We start from the raw sequence: 20,301 nt of genomic DNA, 5'->3' as shown, positions 1-20,301 counted from the left end.
GTTCATGCTGGATCTTGTAGAGCTCCACACCGTCACTGCAGTGTCACGTCAACATGTATTTAGACTGCCATGTTAGGTCACGTCAAATCAATTCAAGACGCTTGATTTCAATTTGAATGGCTGTGGTCACCTATTTTCTATCGATAAAAAATAACACAGAACCAATAAGCAGGAACGGTAAACAAGCAGGAAAACAATACGTAGAGACCCCAACCTAATAAAAGCACGACGAAACCAAGTATTGGAGACGAGAGCATGGCTATTTGTATGAAGGAGACTTAGGGGTTACGTGGTCAACAACGAAAAATGACGTCAGCCGTCAGCTTCATCGCTCCGCGACGTGACACGACTGACAATGTGAATTCCACCATTTGAAATACATTGTGTAATATTTTGACATGGCGTGACGTGACGAGACATCACGTGACGTGACGGCAAGTGTGAACTGGGATAAATGTCGGTGCCGTGACGTGCGTAACGGGCAGTTTGAATGCGGCTATTCCGAATACCTTATGGAATATTTTGAAGTGTATGATGTGACGTGACGTGACGACCAGTTCAGAATGAATTGGCCTCGACCCGCTATCGATAAAGAACTATCGAAATATCGATGATTGAAATTCGTATTGGCATGGTCTTGTCGATAACCGTTTGTTTGCGATTTGTGGTGAACGTCATAAGTCTTGTTATCGTGTAGAAGAGTCACTTTTTCGAATTCAAAGATGTCCTTGGAAATGGTACAGATTGTTTTTGTTTACTTGAACCCTTACGTACTAGCCAGTAAGGGTGTATATTTATGATTGTCGTACTTTAATAAGAGAAATTATACCAAAGTATATCGTACGTCAGCGAGATGGTGCAGTAGACAGGACTCGCATTCGGGAGGACAATCTACAAACTCGCGTCCGGCCATAATGCTTTAGGATTACTATGATTTCCTTAAATCGCTTAATGCAGGAAAATGTCGGGGTGGTTCTTTTGAAAGAGCACGGCCGACTTCCTTCTCCGTCGTTCCCTAATCCGATGAGACCGATACTTTGCTGTTTGGTCCCCTCCTTCAAATCAACTATCAGTAGCTAGGCTCGCCAGGCTTTTTTAAAAAGCGTGTTTTTATAATTTTCTCTTTTTTTTTCGGGGAGAGCGTTTAGCACCATTGAACCATATGCTAAGACTCGTATTTTCCTTTATTTTGCCATGGATCTTATCTAATCTGCCATTTCGTGATACTTTAAAACAAAAAGTTGTAAAATTTTTTCTACTGTTTTGTCTGCAAGTTATCATTTTTCATAATAGTACCTACTTTCTCAGCTGTAATGTTTCATAATGCTTCACTAATCGCCTGATTTGTGTATCAGTACTGAATTCACACATTATAACCTACTTTTGTTGCAATAAGTACCATTGTAATAAACCATTATATGTTTTTTTGCAGTTAGTCTCATTCACAGATAGTGTGAGGCAAAGAAAGTAGTTCTTTTTTATTTATAAGTGAGCCAGACATTTTCTAAATACACTATCATCCAGAAATTTTCTAAATACACTATCATTTTGCCTAAAGTTATGCATTGGTCTCCCTTCCCCCCCCCCCCCCCCCCCCCCCCTCCCACCTCCATGAAATCTTGGTTGTGGTGACAATCTGATCTGTAGTGCAGCCCGAGGTCTAGATTAGCTTGCAAAATGGCAATCTGGTTGTCAACTGGCAAAGCCAATGAATGGGAAAGCAACAAATCTGGTTGTGGTCACAAATTGACCAGTAGGGAAGCCTAATGTTCTCAACATTCAGGCCATTTTAAAAATGCAAGGGGGTTCCAGTCTTTAACTTTTACTGTCATTGGATGTAATAGGCGTAGAGCTCCCTCTGCCATCTCCTAGAATTTAAAAGTGACCTCCACGTTATGAACATACTCTCTGCAAACCACTGTATAGTGCATGGTGGTGGTAGTTTGTACCATTGCTGGTCATTTCCTTTCTTGTCCCACTTTCAAATGGAGTTAGGAAAACAACTGCCTGTGCATAAGTCCTACCCTCCCACAGTTGTGCTGGTGGCCCGTACATGTGATGTGTTGTAGGCAGTAGAATCATTCTGAAGTTTTTTTCAGATATGCTGCTTCACTAAACCTTGTAAATATTTTGACAGAGTACCTGTTCATCAAGCTCTACGTGTACACATATGCTCTGCAGCTAAATCATAGAGATATATATGGCTGTGAGTACTTTTTATTGTGTCACATTTTTACGTTTCTCCTCATTCCATCACATATATAATTCACGATAAATGGTTGCTTATACCCCCTCCATGTGTTAGGTTGTTATTAATTCTGATATTATTCTCACGGTCTAATTCAGAATTGTATGTCAGTGGCTAAAGAATCTCAACAGATTCTGCTCCATATTCTTGCAATTTTATTAACTTGTTTCAGTAAAGCATCATCTTTGCTCTTACCTTGAAGGGTATGTTGGTAATGTGTGCCGGGACTGACGAAGAAAAGCTTAGATGGAAGGACAACTGATTTGTGAAGCCAGTAAGAACAGTGTTTTAGTTTCAGTCATGGGATAAACAAATATTGCATTTTAACATAACATCCTTTGGCATAGTGTGTATCATAGGGGGGGGGGGGGGGGGAGTGGTGAGATTTAATCCATTTTATTGTCACGGTCTAACTCAGAACCGTATGTCAGGGCTAAAGAATCTCAACAGATTCTGCTCCATATTCTTGCAATTTATTCAGTTTTACAAAGGGCTGTCAGTGCTCTTACCTTGTAGTGTTTGTTGGTAAGATTTTATTTTTTTAAACAGGAGGTGTAAACTTCAGAGAGGAACTAAAATTTCTAATAAATAATCAGGTTTTAACTCTTTCTGACCATATTTTTAATTCAGTCCTTTGCCATTTAGTATCATAAAAAATTGAAAATTGAAAGTTATGCTTAGTGGATCAAGTCTCACTATGTGCTAGACACTTGGAGAGACTTGATCTGCCACTTTATTGTGGTAAATAAAACAATTCATTATTAAAACCAAATTTTATTTTGACAGTAAGATATAAAAGAAGGAACTGAGTTTTATAAATGAAAGAAATTAACATAAAAAACTTAAAAAACATAATTATCCATGATCTCATTGATTGAAGTGCAATTTGTAGCCTACAAAACATGTTATGAGATCTTCAAAAAGTCTCTAAGTTATCAAATATGTGCATTAAATACTTGAAGTGACTGACAATAAAATTAGAATTAGAATGTTTAGTGTATCCAAGCTGATATAAAAGACAAAGTACCTTCATACAAAGAAAAGAAGTACACTTCTTGAAATGATCAATAATAGTTGCCTCTGTTTCAAATATTTAACATGACAAAATTATAAACAAACATGCTAATATTGAATATTAAAGTCCCTGAACTGGGCACTGTTAAAAGTGAAACTTGTAGCTCTGTCATTCTTTGAAGAAAGTGCTGGAGATGGAATCACTCACTTCTTTCAGTGTCACATGTATATCTTCAGCTTCTGTCCTTTTGAACCATTGGGCCTCTATCTTTCTCACACATTTTACAGTGAAGTTCTCTTCATCAGGAACATTAATAATCTCTCCAACTTAATGTTTTTCAGTTTTCTTTGCTTGGAAGGTTGCAATGATAGATTTTCCAATGCCTGGTTCATCATCTAATAATTCAGTAGAATCACTGCTACTCAAACTCTCCAAGTCATTATCAGACTCACGTGAAGAGAGTTTTCACTTTCAGAAGTTTTTACTTTAGGCTTATTCTTTTGTTTCTCATTTTCTAAATTCAGTCTCTTAGGTCGCCCCACAGGTTTCAGTCTTCATGCATTTCGTGCTTTGAGTTGTTCTTCAAGTTTATGTTTTATCAGAGTGGTCATTAGGATCACTGTAGATGCTTGTTTCCTTCCGTATCTAGCTGCAATGCGACCTGCTGCCTTGAGGTGTGGTCTAATTCTGGAAGATGAATGTGTTCATACTGAAACATACTCTCTTGGAAAATCACAGATTTCCACGGATTCTAAGTGGTCTGTTGTGTATACAGACAAAAATTCATCATCTGTAAATACATCAGAGTTAAAGGGGCATATGCCTGAAACCCAAAAATCACTGATCCTTTTGCTTGGGTGTAAAAGCTTTGGGGAAAGCTCTACCAAACATCTCTGATGTCATAGAGAGAGATCGTTTTCCCTGGTTGTGCTGTCATCTAGTCTCCTGCAGTGGAATTATAATATGTCTTCATTGGACCATACACCGACCTATCAGGAGGTTGCATTTTATGCGATGTGTGGGGACGAATTGTCAAAAGGGTAATTCCATTTTCTTTCACAAAATGTAAAGATTCCAAACTAATATGACTATCATGATTGTCGATGTTCATGACTTCATGTTCAGCAGTGCACCTCACATATTTTTGAAAATGTTTTAAAAACAGAACAAAATTATCAGCCCTCATCCAACTGCTGGAATGAGTAGAACCATTGGTTCCAGGAAGAGCTCCATGCAGCATCCTATCCTGCCAGTTCACACGTGGAAAGATCACGAGTGGGGGGATGTGGCATCCTATAGCATTTATTGCACAGCATTCATTTACAAGTTTGCCTCGCTCGGCAGAAGTCACTTTTCCTACCTGTTTCCCTCCTCTTACAGACACAATTTTTCCTGCTTTGTGGACTGTAGTAAAATCCATTTCATCTATGTTCCAAATAGGTTCTGGTCCAAGGACTTCCCCAGTGATAATCTGGTGAAGATTATCAAAAAACTGTGTTAACATTGTGTCTATTAAAGCTTCTTCCTTTGTTTAAACTGGTTCCTTCTGGTGTATGAAGAGAGAGTTCAGAATGCCTTCTCATGAAACCTCTGAACCAGTTATTTTGAACTTTGCTGTCTCTCTCTCTTCCAATTTTTAGGAATTTTCTTTTTGTTTTCAGAAGGAAATTCATATGCAAGTTCACACATCTCTTTTTGCACTCAGGCCCTATTGTAATTTGCTTGCTGTTTTCAAATATTCACGTGAAGAATATATTGTTCCTCAGTGGAAAACGCTTGAGACTTACGTAATGTGGGACAATAAGAAATTTCAGTATCTTGATTTAATTGCTTCCTAACGTAATATTTTAATGTCATCAGTTAGCCTTGAAATTACTTTGATGCTTTTCTCTCCAAGGCAAGCCATGACTGCAAATTCCATAATTCTAGAGTCAATTTTTTTCCTAGCTTTGGCTCCCTCTTTTCATTTTATATATGAGACAAGTGTTTCTGCAATATGAAGAAAAATTATGATAATTTTTGTTTTAATTTACTAGGCCTAAGTTTCATTTTCATAATTTAAAGCATTATATTACAATAAAATGTCTATATAATGTGATTTGTTGGGTGTTATAAGCCTCAGTGTAATGTGATGGCAGGAAAACAATTAAATCTTTGGGAAACATATGAAGAGGGTCACATCAATCCCTGGATCACTATGTTCTTGAAGGTCAAGCCTTGCTACAAGACATGAGTAAACAAAATTGCTTCTGAGTGCTCCCTAACCTACAGTTAGCTTTTATTTTTTGTTATACTTTGTGTCTTAAAATATTAAATTCGATAAGAAACAGTTACCACCATCATTGCTTATGGAATTAATATGTATAAATATATGGATTCAACAGCAAAAATGTTTAATTTCCCAAAATGGCCAAAGTAATGGGAGGAACAAGTCTTCCCACTGATCAAGTCTCACCACTCTCCCCTAATGTGATAGAACTGAAATTTTGCAGAAAAACAGGTATACACAGAAACATATATGAAATTATTTAACACAAGTATTATCATTATTATATTCTTGCAGTTATGATCTGTCTAAGCAACAAAATGAGAATTACGGTACACAGGTTTCGCTTCCTTGTATTTATGAAACGTCGTGTATTACAGACTGCTATTGATGCTTCATAAATGAAAGGAAGTGAAATGTGTATCAGATGTAAACAAATGGCCTTTTGCCCAGTCACGCAAGCAGACCACATCTCCAAGAAAATAAAAATATAGAAGCAACTAAGGAATTCCAGAAAACATAAAAATGATGGTAACACCAACATTTTATTGAAAACATCTCATCACACCAGGGCTTATGCACTGTTGGTGCATTCTTCATAAAATTGTAAATAAATCCTCCTTTTGACTGTGTCTTCTGTGCAACATGTATTCAAACAAATAACTGTCAAAAAGTTTTTTTGCATTGTCTGGTTCCATGAAGAGATCTTATGGCTGACCAGGGGCCTTCTGCATTATTTGAGTGTACAGCCATTTTGGGAAACTTAAATGTCACTTTGTGATGAACAGAAAATGCTTGAACCCTTCATCATTTAAGCATTTGTATGACCAACAGCATTCAGAAATTACTGTTGTTCCTAGAAGAATGTACTCTTTGACAATACTGAGCAGCACATCGTTTGTACATCTTCGAACAACTTCGAAGAAACACTTGTTGGTTCCTCTTCAGATTCCTTCAAAAACCTAGATCCTATTTTTGTGCCTCTGCCATTTTTTTGTCCTTCAAACACAGACTTGTACCACCATATTTCCTGCTTTCTTTGAAACACATTCAGAGGCAAACACATTCGGAGCCCATGGCTGAAAATGCAATTGAGTGAAATCGAATTGTCTGTTCAAAAGAGAGTGCTTTCTCAGGCTGAAGTAATCTGTTCAATATTTCTCACTGGCTGCTTACAAGAACATCAAATGCAGCATAAAAGTCTGTGGTAGTCATTTAAGATGATTAGAGATTGAGAAACTCAGGTCAGAAAATTAGAAGGCAATGTCTGTGAAAGTATACATGATGTTAGTAATTTATTTATTTATTTTGGGTTGGTGGGTCATAAACCCCAGTACACTGCTCTTGCTCTATCCCTTTTCCATGTGCTCTGGTTAGAAGAATATCTGCAGCACACAAGAGTGGTATTAATTGAACTTACATTAATACATATCTTTCACTGCCAATACTGCCATAGGTTGAGACACATCACACTTACGTAGACCTTGGCCTCTGCTACAGATCAGTCTTACACTAGAACTAGTTTTCTTGTTTCACATTTATTGGCTTAGCCATCTAGCAGCCAAACTCTTGTCTTCCCACCTAATCTAGACTTTGCTAGGCTACAGATCATAATAGAAATGTCAGTATGCTGTATAGCAAAAACTGAAGAAAGGGCTGTTTACCCAATGCATGTAATTTGTTCATGTCAGTCACCAGAAGTGAAATAGCATATTCTGATGTTTATTTATATCATGAACACCAGTTTCTGGCCAAAACAGTGTGTGTAGAAGTAAGGCGAGTTATTCATTTGTATGGCTAACAGCTCACAATTCCCTCTACAGACGCCTGTCTCCATTTGGGTACCACCAACCATACAAGTACAAATATTGCCAACATTTGCACTGTGCCACAAACGAGCAGTACATTGATGGGCCATATTATAATTTAGCCCTTGTTTGTGAGAGATATGTACTGAGCTCTTTCAGCATTTCTGCTTCTATTAGGTGATTTTACACAGCTGTTTTCTGAATCTCTGTTGTAGACAAACTGTAGTTTCCCAGTTTCTATCCAATGAGCTGAAGACTTCATTTCCTTTATCTGTCACTGAGTCTCTAATATCACTACACTTCAGATCTGCACACTTTGCTATTCCCCATATGACACGATTGACTCTAATTGTGACTCATTGACCATGTAGTTAAATGCTATTACATTTTGTAGTTACCTGTATTTCTTAGTCCTCAGGAATGACTTGTCAAGTTGTTTAAACCTGTCTGTTGTTACATTGTCATTTTTTTAAGTGCACTGCTTTACATTTCTCTTCTTCAGGTGATGTAGTAGGCTTCTGTTAGTAAACCCAAGCAGGTGTAAACTGTTATGAAACATGAGTGTGAATGTGCCAATCAACAGTTTCTGTGTCAGGCACCCAGATAACAGTGCGTTCTATTGATAGGTAGCAAACAAAACTAGTGGGTGCTCTGCCAAATCCGAATACAGGGAATTCTGAATTCGTCAGTCTCTTGGTCAGTGTTCCATGCAGCAGTGTCATCAGCCCTCATCATGAGGTATGATGGGAAGCAAGAGGGCATTTCAGCTGCTGGGTCTATGCAGTCAGTGAGAGAGCAGTAGACATATGAAATCTTTCGAAGTGATGGTGTCACGTTTTCGTGTTATTATGTCACTACCTCTGAAATAGTCACATGTTTGGAAGAAACGGAAAATATTTTGACAACAAAGATTATTAATATAATTTAAGCCACCATATAGCGGAGATGCTGAGTCACAGATAGGCACAACAAAAATACTCTCACAATTAAACTTTACACACACACACACACACACACACACACACACACACACACACACACACACGGAACTGCAGTCTCAGGCAACTGAAACCACACAGCGAGCAGCAGCACCAGTTCATGATGGGAGTGGTGACTAGGTGGGGGTAAGGAGGAGGCTGGGGTGGTGAGGGGGAGGGATAGTATGGTAAGGGTGGCAGACAGTGAAGTGCAGCAGGTTAGGCAGGGTAGAGGTGGGGATGGGGGGGGGGGATAGTCACTGTCCTCATCCATCCAGCCCCTTCCTTGTTCCCATTCCAGCACTACACAGCTGTCATTCCACCGCCACACCCTGTCTTTTTATTTCTCTCCTTTTCCACTACTTCCTTCCCCGTCCCCTCCCCACCTCTCCCCTGCCCTCTGTCTAACCTGCTGCACTTCACTGTTCGCCACCCCACCATACTACCCCTCCCCTCCTCACCCAGTCTGCTCTTTACCCCTACCCAGTCGCCACTCCCATCATGCACTGGTGCTGCTGCTCGCAGTGTGGTTTCAGTTGCCTGAGACTACAGGTGTGTGTGTGTGTGTGTGTGTGTGTGTGTGTGGTTGACGAAGGCGTTAATGGCCAAAAGCTTAAATTATGAGGGTCTTTTTGTTGTGCCTATCTGCAACTCAGCATATCCGCTATATTTTGCAAAAACAGACATAATATCTGCAGGGATACCGCAATCACTTTTTTATGCAGTGTTACTTACAATCCGTCTTGATTGCAAAATATTTATTCACATGACCGGTTTCGGTTCCTCTAGAACCATCTTCAGATTTCGGTTACAGGAGTAACCCGTCCGCACACAGCAACCTTCACATGCTGCTACATGTGACGCAGCATGTGAAGGTTGCTGAGTGTGGAGGGGTTACTCCTGTAACCAAAATTTGCAGATCTGAAGATGGTTCTAGAGGAACCAAAACCGGTCATGTGAATAAATAATTTGCAATCAAGACGGATTACAAGTAACATTGCGTATCCGCTATATGGTGAGTAGCATTTTTCCTTCTCATAATATTGTTACATTCTATCCTGAATTTTCCATTATTTGACATTCCAACCTAACATAGCCTTGGGCTAAGCTACAGATCAGTCTGTCACTGCAAAAAGGTATTTTAGCTTTCACATTTGTTGGTTTCACCACATTGCAACCAAACTGTCACAATCCAACTTAACCTAAACCTCATGGTAAGCTACAGATCAGCTTGTCACCACAACCAGCTTTCACATTTGTTGGCTTCACAACTTGCAACCAAATTATCACACTTCAACCTAACCACGTCTGAATTCATGACATACTCTGAAAAAAAAGGTCAAGCATTTGTGACAACGAATATTATAAATGTAATTACTGCTTGGGTCACAATAATTTACAATTGAAGCTGTGCTATTGGGTCCATCCCCAATCACAACCTCACAATTCGTGACATATTCGGGGGGGGGGGGGGCGGACAGTCAAATATTTATTATGACAGCAAAGAAGATGGTGGTTTCTAGTTTGGCACTAGAAATTCATTTTATTGCCTTTCATTGATTGTATGAAAGTATCATCACATTTTCTATGCGAAACTGATGTGGGACCAGCTTACAAGCAGTAGCGAAACACTGCTGTGACTGTTGCTGGCTCTGTTGTAGATTTTAGCCCTCTTGCTGTCAACCAATGTGCCCATCACTGGGAACTATTCCTTGCTTTGTGTACATTTTGTATCTCATTTAGTTAAATTTTCTTTTGTGTGTGTTTGGCAGCATGACCACAGAAAGGGAAAGCAATAGCAAGGGCCATAGCATTTTTGGACTCCATCCTATGTCCTGTATTCAGGCAGTGCTCAGCAACTTCAGAGTTCAAACTCTGTGTACAAGTGCCCTCATACACTGCTGAAGTGAGTAATGACAAATGGTTTCACAGTATGCATTGGCCTTAGCGATATTAGAAAAATCTTCAGCAGAACTCTTTCTTTTGTTTAAAAGTATTTTTAGACTGACCTTGTGTGATGTAAACAAGTCTAGATACTTGAAAATAGCCTAAGGCCGAAATTTTACATTTGTACACCAAATAAAGAGAATGGCAGCAGAATGCTGCACAAATCATTCAAAAAATTTATCACAGTTGCAGACTGTATCTCTATGAAGATCATAGAATCACTGCCCTACAAGACACAGGGTAAAGTCCTGCAGTATCAATACTTCAAAGTGAAGATATTGAACACCACAGAAGCCATCAAGTTTAAATGCTTCCTTTTTGGACATTTAAAATGGCCTAAGACTGAAATTGTACATTCATATATCAAATAAAGAAATGGCAGTTGAAGGCGGCATGAAATCATTCAAAAAATCTGCAGACCTTCTCACTATGAACATTATAGATTCATCATAGTTGGGCATCTGCTCTTCCAACCTTTTTAATCTCTCTAATTAATTTGATTTGGCAAGATACCAAGGCTGTGTGGATCAAATAATGCCCTTTTGAGCTTCCTCCTCTACATGAGTCTGTTTTCAAATTTCGTATCGTTATTCTCAGTTGCTGTTTGTGTCCCCTGTTACTTGATTTACACTGACAAGCCAAAAAATTATGACCATTGCCCACTGCACTAAGGAAAGTACATAAGCAGAACACAGACAAATGGGGAATGATTCTAGTGATGATTGTGACAAAGGATGGATTGCTGTGGACCAGCACTAGGAAATGAGAATCTTATCAATGGTGATTCTGGTTGGCTGTTTATGTACTGATGTTGTGAGCAGCTATAGAAAATGATAAAAAGATAGTGAAACCACGATTAGGTAACAAGGTGCTGGGTGTCCATACTTCATCACAGAACATGAAGGTTGGAGGATAGGCAACAGTCTGTGACAGATTCAATGTCAGAGTACAATGCTAGTGTAGGCAGAAGTGTTTTGAAACACACAGTTCAGTGCACATTGTTGAACTGGAGATGCACAGCAGGGGACTCCTATATGTTCTTTTGTTGGCCCAGTGACATTGTATTTTTAATTGCAATGGGTGTGGGATCATAGACTGGACTTTGCATCGGTGGAAACATGTAGTCCAGACAGATAAACCACTGGATCAGTGGCTGAGCCTGGATATGGTGTCATCCAGCAGAATGGTTGCTCCAGGCATGCACCACTACACGAACACAGGCCAGTGAGGTCAATATTGTACTATGGGGCACATTCATCTGCACTTCTGTGGAACCTGTGGTAGGCTACTAATCGAAGGTAGTATGACAGCTGTGTACTGCAGTTACATTATTGCAGACCACATGTATCCATCACATTTGATATATTCCTCGGTGGCAGTGGAATCTTTCAGCAGGATAACTGCCTGCATCACAAGGCCGAAACTGTGCTTCAGTAGTTTTTAGGAGCATGATAGTGAACTCGTGTTAATATCTTGGCCATCAAATTCACTTGACCTGAACCTGATGGAACACATCTGGGATAATATCGGGAGCCAGTTGCATGCCCACAAACCAGTGGGCTGTAATATATAGGAACTGTGTGATGTGTGCATAATCTTGTGCCACATATCTCTGGAAACTTACTGAGGTGTTATCGAATCCATACTGTGTGGGATGGCTGCTTATTGTATTCTGAGGGTGAACCAGCACACTATTAAGCAGGTGGTCCCAGTATTTTGGTTTATCAATGTATATAGTCATTCTATATTAAATTATTTTCACACCCTAAATATTGATTATTGCCTCTAACACAAAAGTTTTTTGCTTGTATATAAGTATTATTGCAAAAGATGTTTTTGTCCATATGTGACATTATATACTGAAATGATGAAAGCCATGGGATCCCTTCTAATATCATGTAGACCTCCTTTTGTCAGGCGTAGTGCAGCAACTCAATTTGGCATGGACTTAACAAGTAGTTGGAAGTTCTCTGCAGAAATATTTAGCCATGCTCCACCATAGCTGTTCATAATTGTGAAAGTGTTGCCAGTGCCAGATTTTGTGCATGAACTGACTCTTGATTGTATCCTGTAAATGTTCGATGGAATTCATGTTGGGTGATCTGGGATTGTCATCTGGTGATGTGGCACATTGTCATCCAAACAAATTGCATCGCTCATTTGGGAAATGAAGTCCATGAATGGCTGTAAATGGTCTCCAATTAGCCGAACATAAGCATTTCCAGTCAGCGATTGATTCAGTTAGACCAGATGGCCCAGTCAATTCCATCTAAACACAGCCCATACCATTATGGAGCATTCACCAGCTAGCAGTGCCTCGTTGACAACTTGGGTCCATGTTTTTGTGGGGTCTGTGTTACATTCGAGCTCTTCCATCAGCTCTTACCAAATGAAATTGGGACTCATCTGACCAGGCCATCATTTTCCAGTCATTGAGGGTCGAACCAATATTCTCAATAAGCTCAGGAAAGGCGTTGCAGGTGATATCGTGCTGTTAGCTAATGCACTCATATCAGGTGTCTGCTACTATAGCTCATTACCCCATATTTTGACACACTGTCCTAACAGATGCATTTGTTGTGCATCCCACATTGATTTTTATAGTAATTTCATACACTGTTGCTTGTCAGTTAGCACTGACAACTCTATGCAAACATTCTGCTGCTCTTGGTCATTAAGTGAAGGCTGTAGGCCACTGCATTGTCTATGCCAAGAGGTAATACCTGAAATTTGTTATTCTCGGCACACACTTGTCATTGTGAATATCAGAATATTGAATTCCCTAATTATTTCCAAAATGGAATGTCCCATGCATCTAGCTCCAACTACCATTCTGTGTTAAAGTCTGTTAATCCCACCGTGTGGCCATAATCATATTGGAAACCTTTTCATACGAATCAACTGAGTACAAATAACTGCTCTGCCAGTTGCCCTTTTATACCTTGTGTGGGTGATACTACCACTGTCTGTGTATGTGTATATCGCTATCCCATGTTTTTTTTATCAACTCAGTGTATATTAATTATTTACAAACTCATGAGAAATGGAATTAGATCCAGGTACAAAGTAGTATGATCCAGTTTTGCCCTGGTGTTGTTTGCAAGGGATTGCAGTACTGACTACATGAGGCTCGACAGTGTCAGAAACCGTCTTAAAATATAACTCGTCATGTGCTGCCCACAACTTGTGGAAATTGACTGTAGTTCTGCCCATGGCAAGCACACCCTGCACAATGATTTCTTAGATATACTCAGTGAAATTGAAGCCAGCTGACCAAATAAGAATCTGCATGTCTGTTGAGTGTTTCTCAAACCATTCTGACAGAGGTTGTAAGCAATAGGACAGCATTGTCTTACCAAAGCTATGGGTTATCTGCAATGGAGCTGCAAGTCAACAAACATATGCACATGATTGGAGAATGGGTTACTGTGTTATTCATCTATCATAGACAATAACAGATTTCTTAGTGTGCCATTCACATCCCACATAAATATCCTCCACATTTGAAATATTGACCTCCTGCCTGAATAGTACCCTTTTGTAAAGCAGAGCACATCCCCTTATGTCATTTTAAATAATATTCAAAGTCCCCCATTGGTTGAGTTGACCTTTTTGCATTGTTTGAGTATCTAATGACAGTGTTCCTACACTCATGCTAATCTCTGCTAAAAGTCTAGAATAGAGTGAGCGGTGTACTTACGTGTTTGGTGCAGGAATGTTGTCAGTGCTTTCCATGAGATATGATGGGAAAGGAGGTGTGTCAGCCGTTTTTGTTACACAGCCAATGAGAGAGCAGCAGGCAGAGGACGTATTTTGAAGTAATACATTTGGAAGACAGGGTGAAACATTGCTGCAAATGAGGATTATAAATGTAACTGCTTGTTATTTCAGCTGCAGCTGTTGAAACTGTGCTAGTATCTGCAGACTATGACAGCTTCAGAACCCATGATATATTTAAAAAAAAAAGTAGTGAAATATTTCTCTGCTCTGTGTTGCTACGCAAACAATCGTGTGAGCACACTAAGTGTATTAATGTTTCTTGATTAAATCATGGAAGGAGGTAGCTGGATCAATGTTTTCAACTAAATCATGAGAAAAGGTGGATGGATCAATGTTTTTAATTAAATTGTGGGAGAAGGTGGGTGGATCAGTGTTTATTGATATATAGGTCCACCTGCTTTCAGACGATTTGATTAAAAGCCATTGATCATGTACTTACTCAGTGTATTTGCATAGATCGGTTGTGTAATAATTTCACCACTACATTTGATACATTTTTGTGTCTCTGCAATTTATCCATGAGACGTTAACCAACGACCTTACACTTATAGGATTTGCTGCCATAATCACAAAATATTTCTCTCCAAACTCACTAATACATCAAAACACAGCATACAGGACAATGGTTTCAATTTTGGCACTAGAAATACATTGCCTCTGTTCTTGTCTCTCATTGGTTATGTCAAAGAATCATCCAATTGGCTACGCAAAACTGACACATTGCCAACCTATGAGCAGCAGATAAGAACTGCCCTGACTGCTGCTGGCCTTGATCTAGACTTTATCCCTAAACCCTGGCCCGGTAATGAGCTGAGCTTTTTTGCCCTTTAATGGGGAGCTGGTTGTGGTTGCTATGTATGCTCACTGAGTGTTGTTGTTGGTCTGGTATTGCTTTGGCTTCTCTGTTCACTATTACAAGCCATGACAGCCATCAGTAATCTCTACCATCAACACCTTATTGCTTACAGCAACTGACTGTGGCAACAGCAGTTTGCCTCAAATCCAAGTAATCACAGTAGATCCATGATACAGTTCATTGTGAAAACCCCAGTGCTTGCACAACCTCAGAGATGAAGTGTCCCATGTGTTGGACACACACAAACTGAGTGTAATCAGTTTTGTTGCTGTCACACTTCTTACTCATCCTGTACGTAATGTCACATAGATGGGTAGGATAAGCAGTCACTACAAAAAAACTATAGATCTGAATTTCAGCGATGTTTCGCATGGTGTGCTCTTTATAATTGGCCACGTTTTCAAATTTCATTAATAAGGAATGTCTTCCAAAACAAACAATCCCAGCTGATGCGTAATGAATGCATGTGGCTCATTTTTATGAGAATGCTGAAATGATTGATGTGTAAAATTATAGCTCAGTATTCTTAACATATTGAAAAGTTGTCAAGTTACCAGTCGGGTGACAATGTTGAAAAACTGCAGTGTTTCAATGAGTGTCTTCTTGTGAAGATGATGTGTATGGAAGTTGTCTAAATGCTGCAGTTTTCCAACACTGCTGCTAAGCAGGACTAGTGTGCTTTTCATCAACAGTGTATGCTGGCAAAGTCTACATGCATACCAGTATCCTCAACAGCTGATACTGGAACATATTCAAAGCTGAAATACATTGATTTTCGTTGGTAAAGAAAAATAAATTCTATAACAATCTGCTTGAATCTGGGGAAAATATTAATTGTAGCTCACATTCTGTACACACAATTCAGGAAGTGCATGAATCAGGTCTGTATTTTAGTGCTCAGTATCTTGTAAGCTGTGGATGCAGAAGTAGATGTAAGCTTATATTTTCCTGTGTTTGCTGAAGATTCACTCTGTGAAGTGATAACAGAAGTACCATTATTCTCAGTTTCTTCCTAATCAAAGAACTGTGCAAAATCCTTAGCCGAGAGGAATCATAAAAACTGAGGATCACATTTTGCATACTGCAAGAAAATCCTATAAAAAAGATTATTGGAGAAATTTGGTGATGATGTGAATAACATGTGCAGATCTATAATTATAGATCTTATGCCAAAATTATAATTTCTTTGCCACAGTTTTTTATTTTATTTTTGATTGGAAGGTTGTTATGTTACTATGGCTGCGAGTATATGTTCTTTGTTTATCTGATTTTCAGTTCATCATGAAATGTTTAAAATATGATAAGTCAGCAGACATGTGCAAAATAATTGACGCAAAAGTCAAGAAATATTATCATGCGTGTAATGCTGCTTATACATCGTCTGAAACCTTCAAGAAGCTTCTGCAAACAAGAATGGAACTCATAGACAAGGATCCTAAGAATCTTTATGTGTATATCAAAGAAGTTGTCGATGAACTGAAACTGAGAGTTAAGAAAGATCCACCAAGGAAAAAAATAAAACTTGAAACAGATTCACCGGAGAGTAGCAACCTAGAAAAGCCAACTGACGAAGTAAAGACAGTTAAAGAAGAACCACATTTTCAAGAGAGAGCTGCAAAGAAATTGAGCAAAATGCTGCATGTAAGTAATTTTATAAATACTATAAGAAAAAAAAGAAACAGTAAAACTGTTTTAACAGTAATAATACCCATACCCTGCCCCCCTCTCTCCCCATCATATAGCATATTTTAAAGCCTTGTTTCATAAGCTGCCCATTTGTGAACGGTTCCAGAAAGCAATGGGAAGTACCACTATTCAAACATCACAGTTCTACTTGCTTGCACTTTCAATGCGTTTCTGTGTAGCTGGTCATCTATTTTGGTTTTATGATCAATCAGCCACATACAGCTACTTTAGTCCTCTCTTATCATTAGCTTTTCTATTTCTTATCTTAAATTTTAAAACTCACATAGTGCTAACTTTTGTGTGTGTGGGGAGAGGGGAAGGTGGTGTTAAAGAAAAAGTTGCATGTCTATTCTAGCAAAAAGGTTTTACTTTTTATCGTTTATAACATGCATGATAAGCTCTTCAGATGATACAAATCTTGACTTTTATGCTCAAAGAATTTATCATTATATTGCCCTAAAACAATTTCAACACAGCAGAAAAAAGTGGCATTTTTAACGAGTTGACTGCTGGCTATAAGACATGAAACTCATAGCAAATATATGTGTCTTACATGTTGTAACAGTTTCCTGCCTTTCTGACTGTGTTTCAATGCTACAATATTTAACAACGTTTAAGGCAAGATCCAGTGACACTGTCCACTAAGATATTGTGTTTTATTGCAGATCATGTTAAGGTTTGGTTTCATGCCATTAAAAACTTTCTCATTTTCGTAGTTTTAATATATATATATTCTCTAGGGAGATTGCAGTCTGCAGCTTCAGCACATGATACATTGTGGCTGCTTGAGTGGCCTTTCACAGCTGTCCCAGGGCTGCTTTGGCAGCCTATCCCACCCACACTTTTATTTACGAGCTACCCCGCCCCCGCCTCCCTTTCTGCAGCACCTTAACAGACCTGCTGATGGGTGCCTTGTGTCGCTCCTCGCCATACAGAGTTCTACATAAGCTGCAAGTTTTGGATAGCCCATAATAACAACAAACCAAGTCCCTTCGCAGATTGGGATGTTATATGAAAATTAAATCAGGCAGCGTCACTATGAAATCCAATATATCCAGACAGGCAAGATGGGCAACAATGCCCTAAAGCAATTTTCAAACTTCAGAAAGGATGGCATCTTGTACATCAAGTGAAAGGTTATTGCACTTCTACCAAAGACTATTTTATTCTACTGAAGTTAAAAGCATTCCAGTTGTAGTGCTATACTAGCATTACAGTAGTGGTTAGTTTGCTGACAAAGTGGCCTTTTCATTAAGACTACAGTGAAGTCAACGTATAGGGTTATTCTAAATGATGGACCCATTTTCAAAACTTTATATTTATTCAAGTACAAATCCAAAATGAACAAGCTTTATACCAACGAAAAGAGGAAGTTTCAAAGTCTTTTTGGTAATGTTTGATATCAATTTAATAAATTTAATAATTTGTAATTAATTCATTTTTAATAATTATTTAATAATTAGAAATGTGATAAATCTTCAGTGTGGCCACCGTTGGCTGCACGCCTAACATCAAAATGGTAGCCAAATGCATCCCACACACGAGAAAGCGTATCTGCTGTTACTGAGTACAAGGCAGCAGTGGTCAGGTTCCGCAGATCGTTCAGAGTGCTTGGTAGAGGTGGGACGTAAACAGCTTCCTTCACATAACCCCATAAGAAATAGCTGCAGGGTGTGAGGTCAGTAGAGCTTGGTGGCCAGAAGTGCAGAGCCAGGTCCTCAAGCCCCTGCAACTGATCCAGTGTTGAGGAAGGTAGTCATTCAAAAAGCCTCATACATCACAGTGCCAATGGGGCAGAGCTCCACCCTATTGGAAAATGAAGTCCGGAGAATCTTCCATAACTTAAGGAAACAACCATTGTTCTGACATGTCCAGGTACATGATTCCCTTTACAGTTCTTTCAGCAAAGAAAAATGGTTCATTAACCTTTGTATGGGATACAGCACCGAACACATTGATCTTCAATGAGTCTCTTTCAAGTTGCAATAGTGAATGTGGATTTTCCAAACCCCATATGTAAACATTGTGTCTGTTGACTTTTCTTCTAAGGTGGAATGTCGCTTCATCACTAAAAATTACATGCTGTGGAAATGCATCATCCTCCATCTTTGCTGGCACATAATCACAAAATATAAGACATCATTGGGGTTGAGAGCCTACACAAGTTGTAATTGGTAGGACTTGTACAGCAAACACCGTCTCAGAACTTTCCATACAGTTGGTTTTCCAAGTTCTCAACTGGCTCTGTTGGTAGACATACTGGGACTGCACACAAAACTTCATGAATCCATTGGACATCATACTCTGACATACACGGTCGGCCTGTGCTTTTTCCAGTGCACACACTCCCAGTCTGTTTAAATTGCTTAAACCAACGGCTAATGCTTTTGCGAGTTGTTGGTTGAATACTGAATTTGGTCCAAAATGCCTGATGCACTACAATTTGCAACTCAATTTTCACGAACTGAAGAATGCAGAAAACCTTGTGCTTCACAGTCACCATCTCACTCACAACTGACAGTGAAACGGAACATGGCCCTATTGCCACATGAACTCTACAAGCTGCTTCTGAAACCATCACTGCCTGCCTGCCAAAAGCTTTGAAACATCCTCTTTTCATTGGTATAAAACTTGTTTGTTTTGGATTTGTACTTAAATATGTAGGAATTTTCGAAAATGGGTCCATCATTTACAATAACCCTGTATATCCAAGTGGACCATGAAATTTCCTGAGCCAAGCTGACCCACAACTGTCGTAACTTCTCTGGGATATCCTGGATACCAGTGCTGGGATGGAGTGTATGTCCAAGCTGGTCCCACACATGTTCTAGTGGGAACAGTTCTGGGGATCTTGCTGGTCATGGCAGAACCTCAAACAACACATAGACATTTCATAGATACATGTACCATGTGTGGAAATTGTCCTAGGACAGTCATTGCCCTATTGAAAAATTGCACCATGATACTGTTGCACAAGACATGACATATGAGTAAACAGGATATCTGTGATTACTGTTATGCCATCTGAGATCATTTAATAATTACCAGCCATCACCTGAAGTTACACCCGAAGATCCCCCACATTGTGATACCAGGAGTAATTCTGTTGTCTCTCCAAAACCTTAGAAGGTTGATATCTCTCCCAAGTCTCCACTGTACTCACTGACAAGGGTCATCTGGGGTAGTGCAGAACCACGATTCATTGCTGAATACATTGCAACACCATTCATGAGCAGTTCAGGCTTCCTAGTCACAGCACCACTTCCAGACAGCTATTCATGGTGTGGTGTTGATGACAGCCTGTGCATGGAGTGGTGATTCCCTACTTTGTCGAATGCTAGTCTCTAACCAATGGTGTGGAGTGACTACACACTTGCAGGAAGTCCATTGCTTGCTCTCGGATTTCAGGTGCGTACATGAAGGCGTTTCAGTGTGCTTTATGCAAAATATGGTGATACTCCCTTGTGATGTTCACTTATGACTGGAGTCTTGATGATGAGTATGCCTGCCCAACATTCCCATGTAGCCCAACATTGGACCACTCATCACAGCCAAACGCCCCACAAATCTGATAACCACACTATTCAACCAGCTGACTGGAGACCCACAGTGAGGCTGCTTCCAAACTCTGTCAGATACTGATAGTGCTGTCTCACCAGAGTACACAGCACCTCCATTTCCTTCACAGTGATTATTCACGATCTTGGGCTGTTCATCA

At 39.4% G+C, this 20,301-nt stretch overlaps 1 protein-coding gene across 1 annotated transcript in view; it reads left to right on the top strand.

The window, feature by feature from the left end:
- Positions 1-525: 525 nt before the first annotated feature.
- The window catches only part of LOC126091962 (death domain-associated protein 6-like), a 167,349-nt gene continuing 147,573 nt past the window's right edge, over positions 526-20,301 (top strand). Inside the window, exons 1-2 of the mRNA XM_049907311.1 lie at positions 526-737; positions 16,173-16,538. Of these exons, the coding sequence (XP_049763268.1) occupies positions 723-737; positions 16,173-16,538 (381 nt within the window). The 5' untranslated portion in view covers positions 526-722. The remainder of the gene's footprint in view (positions 738-16,172; positions 16,539-20,301) is intronic.

The sequence above is a fragment of the Schistocerca cancellata genome, chromosome 7, assembly GCF_023864275.1.
Source record: "Schistocerca cancellata isolate TAMUIC-IGC-003103 chromosome 7, iqSchCanc2.1, whole genome shotgun sequence".
NCBI classification, from domain to species: domain Eukaryota; kingdom Metazoa; phylum Arthropoda; class Insecta; order Orthoptera; family Acrididae; genus Schistocerca; species Schistocerca cancellata.
Note: the sequence above shows the minus strand (reverse complement) of the source record. Positions and strands in the feature narration are given on the sequence as shown.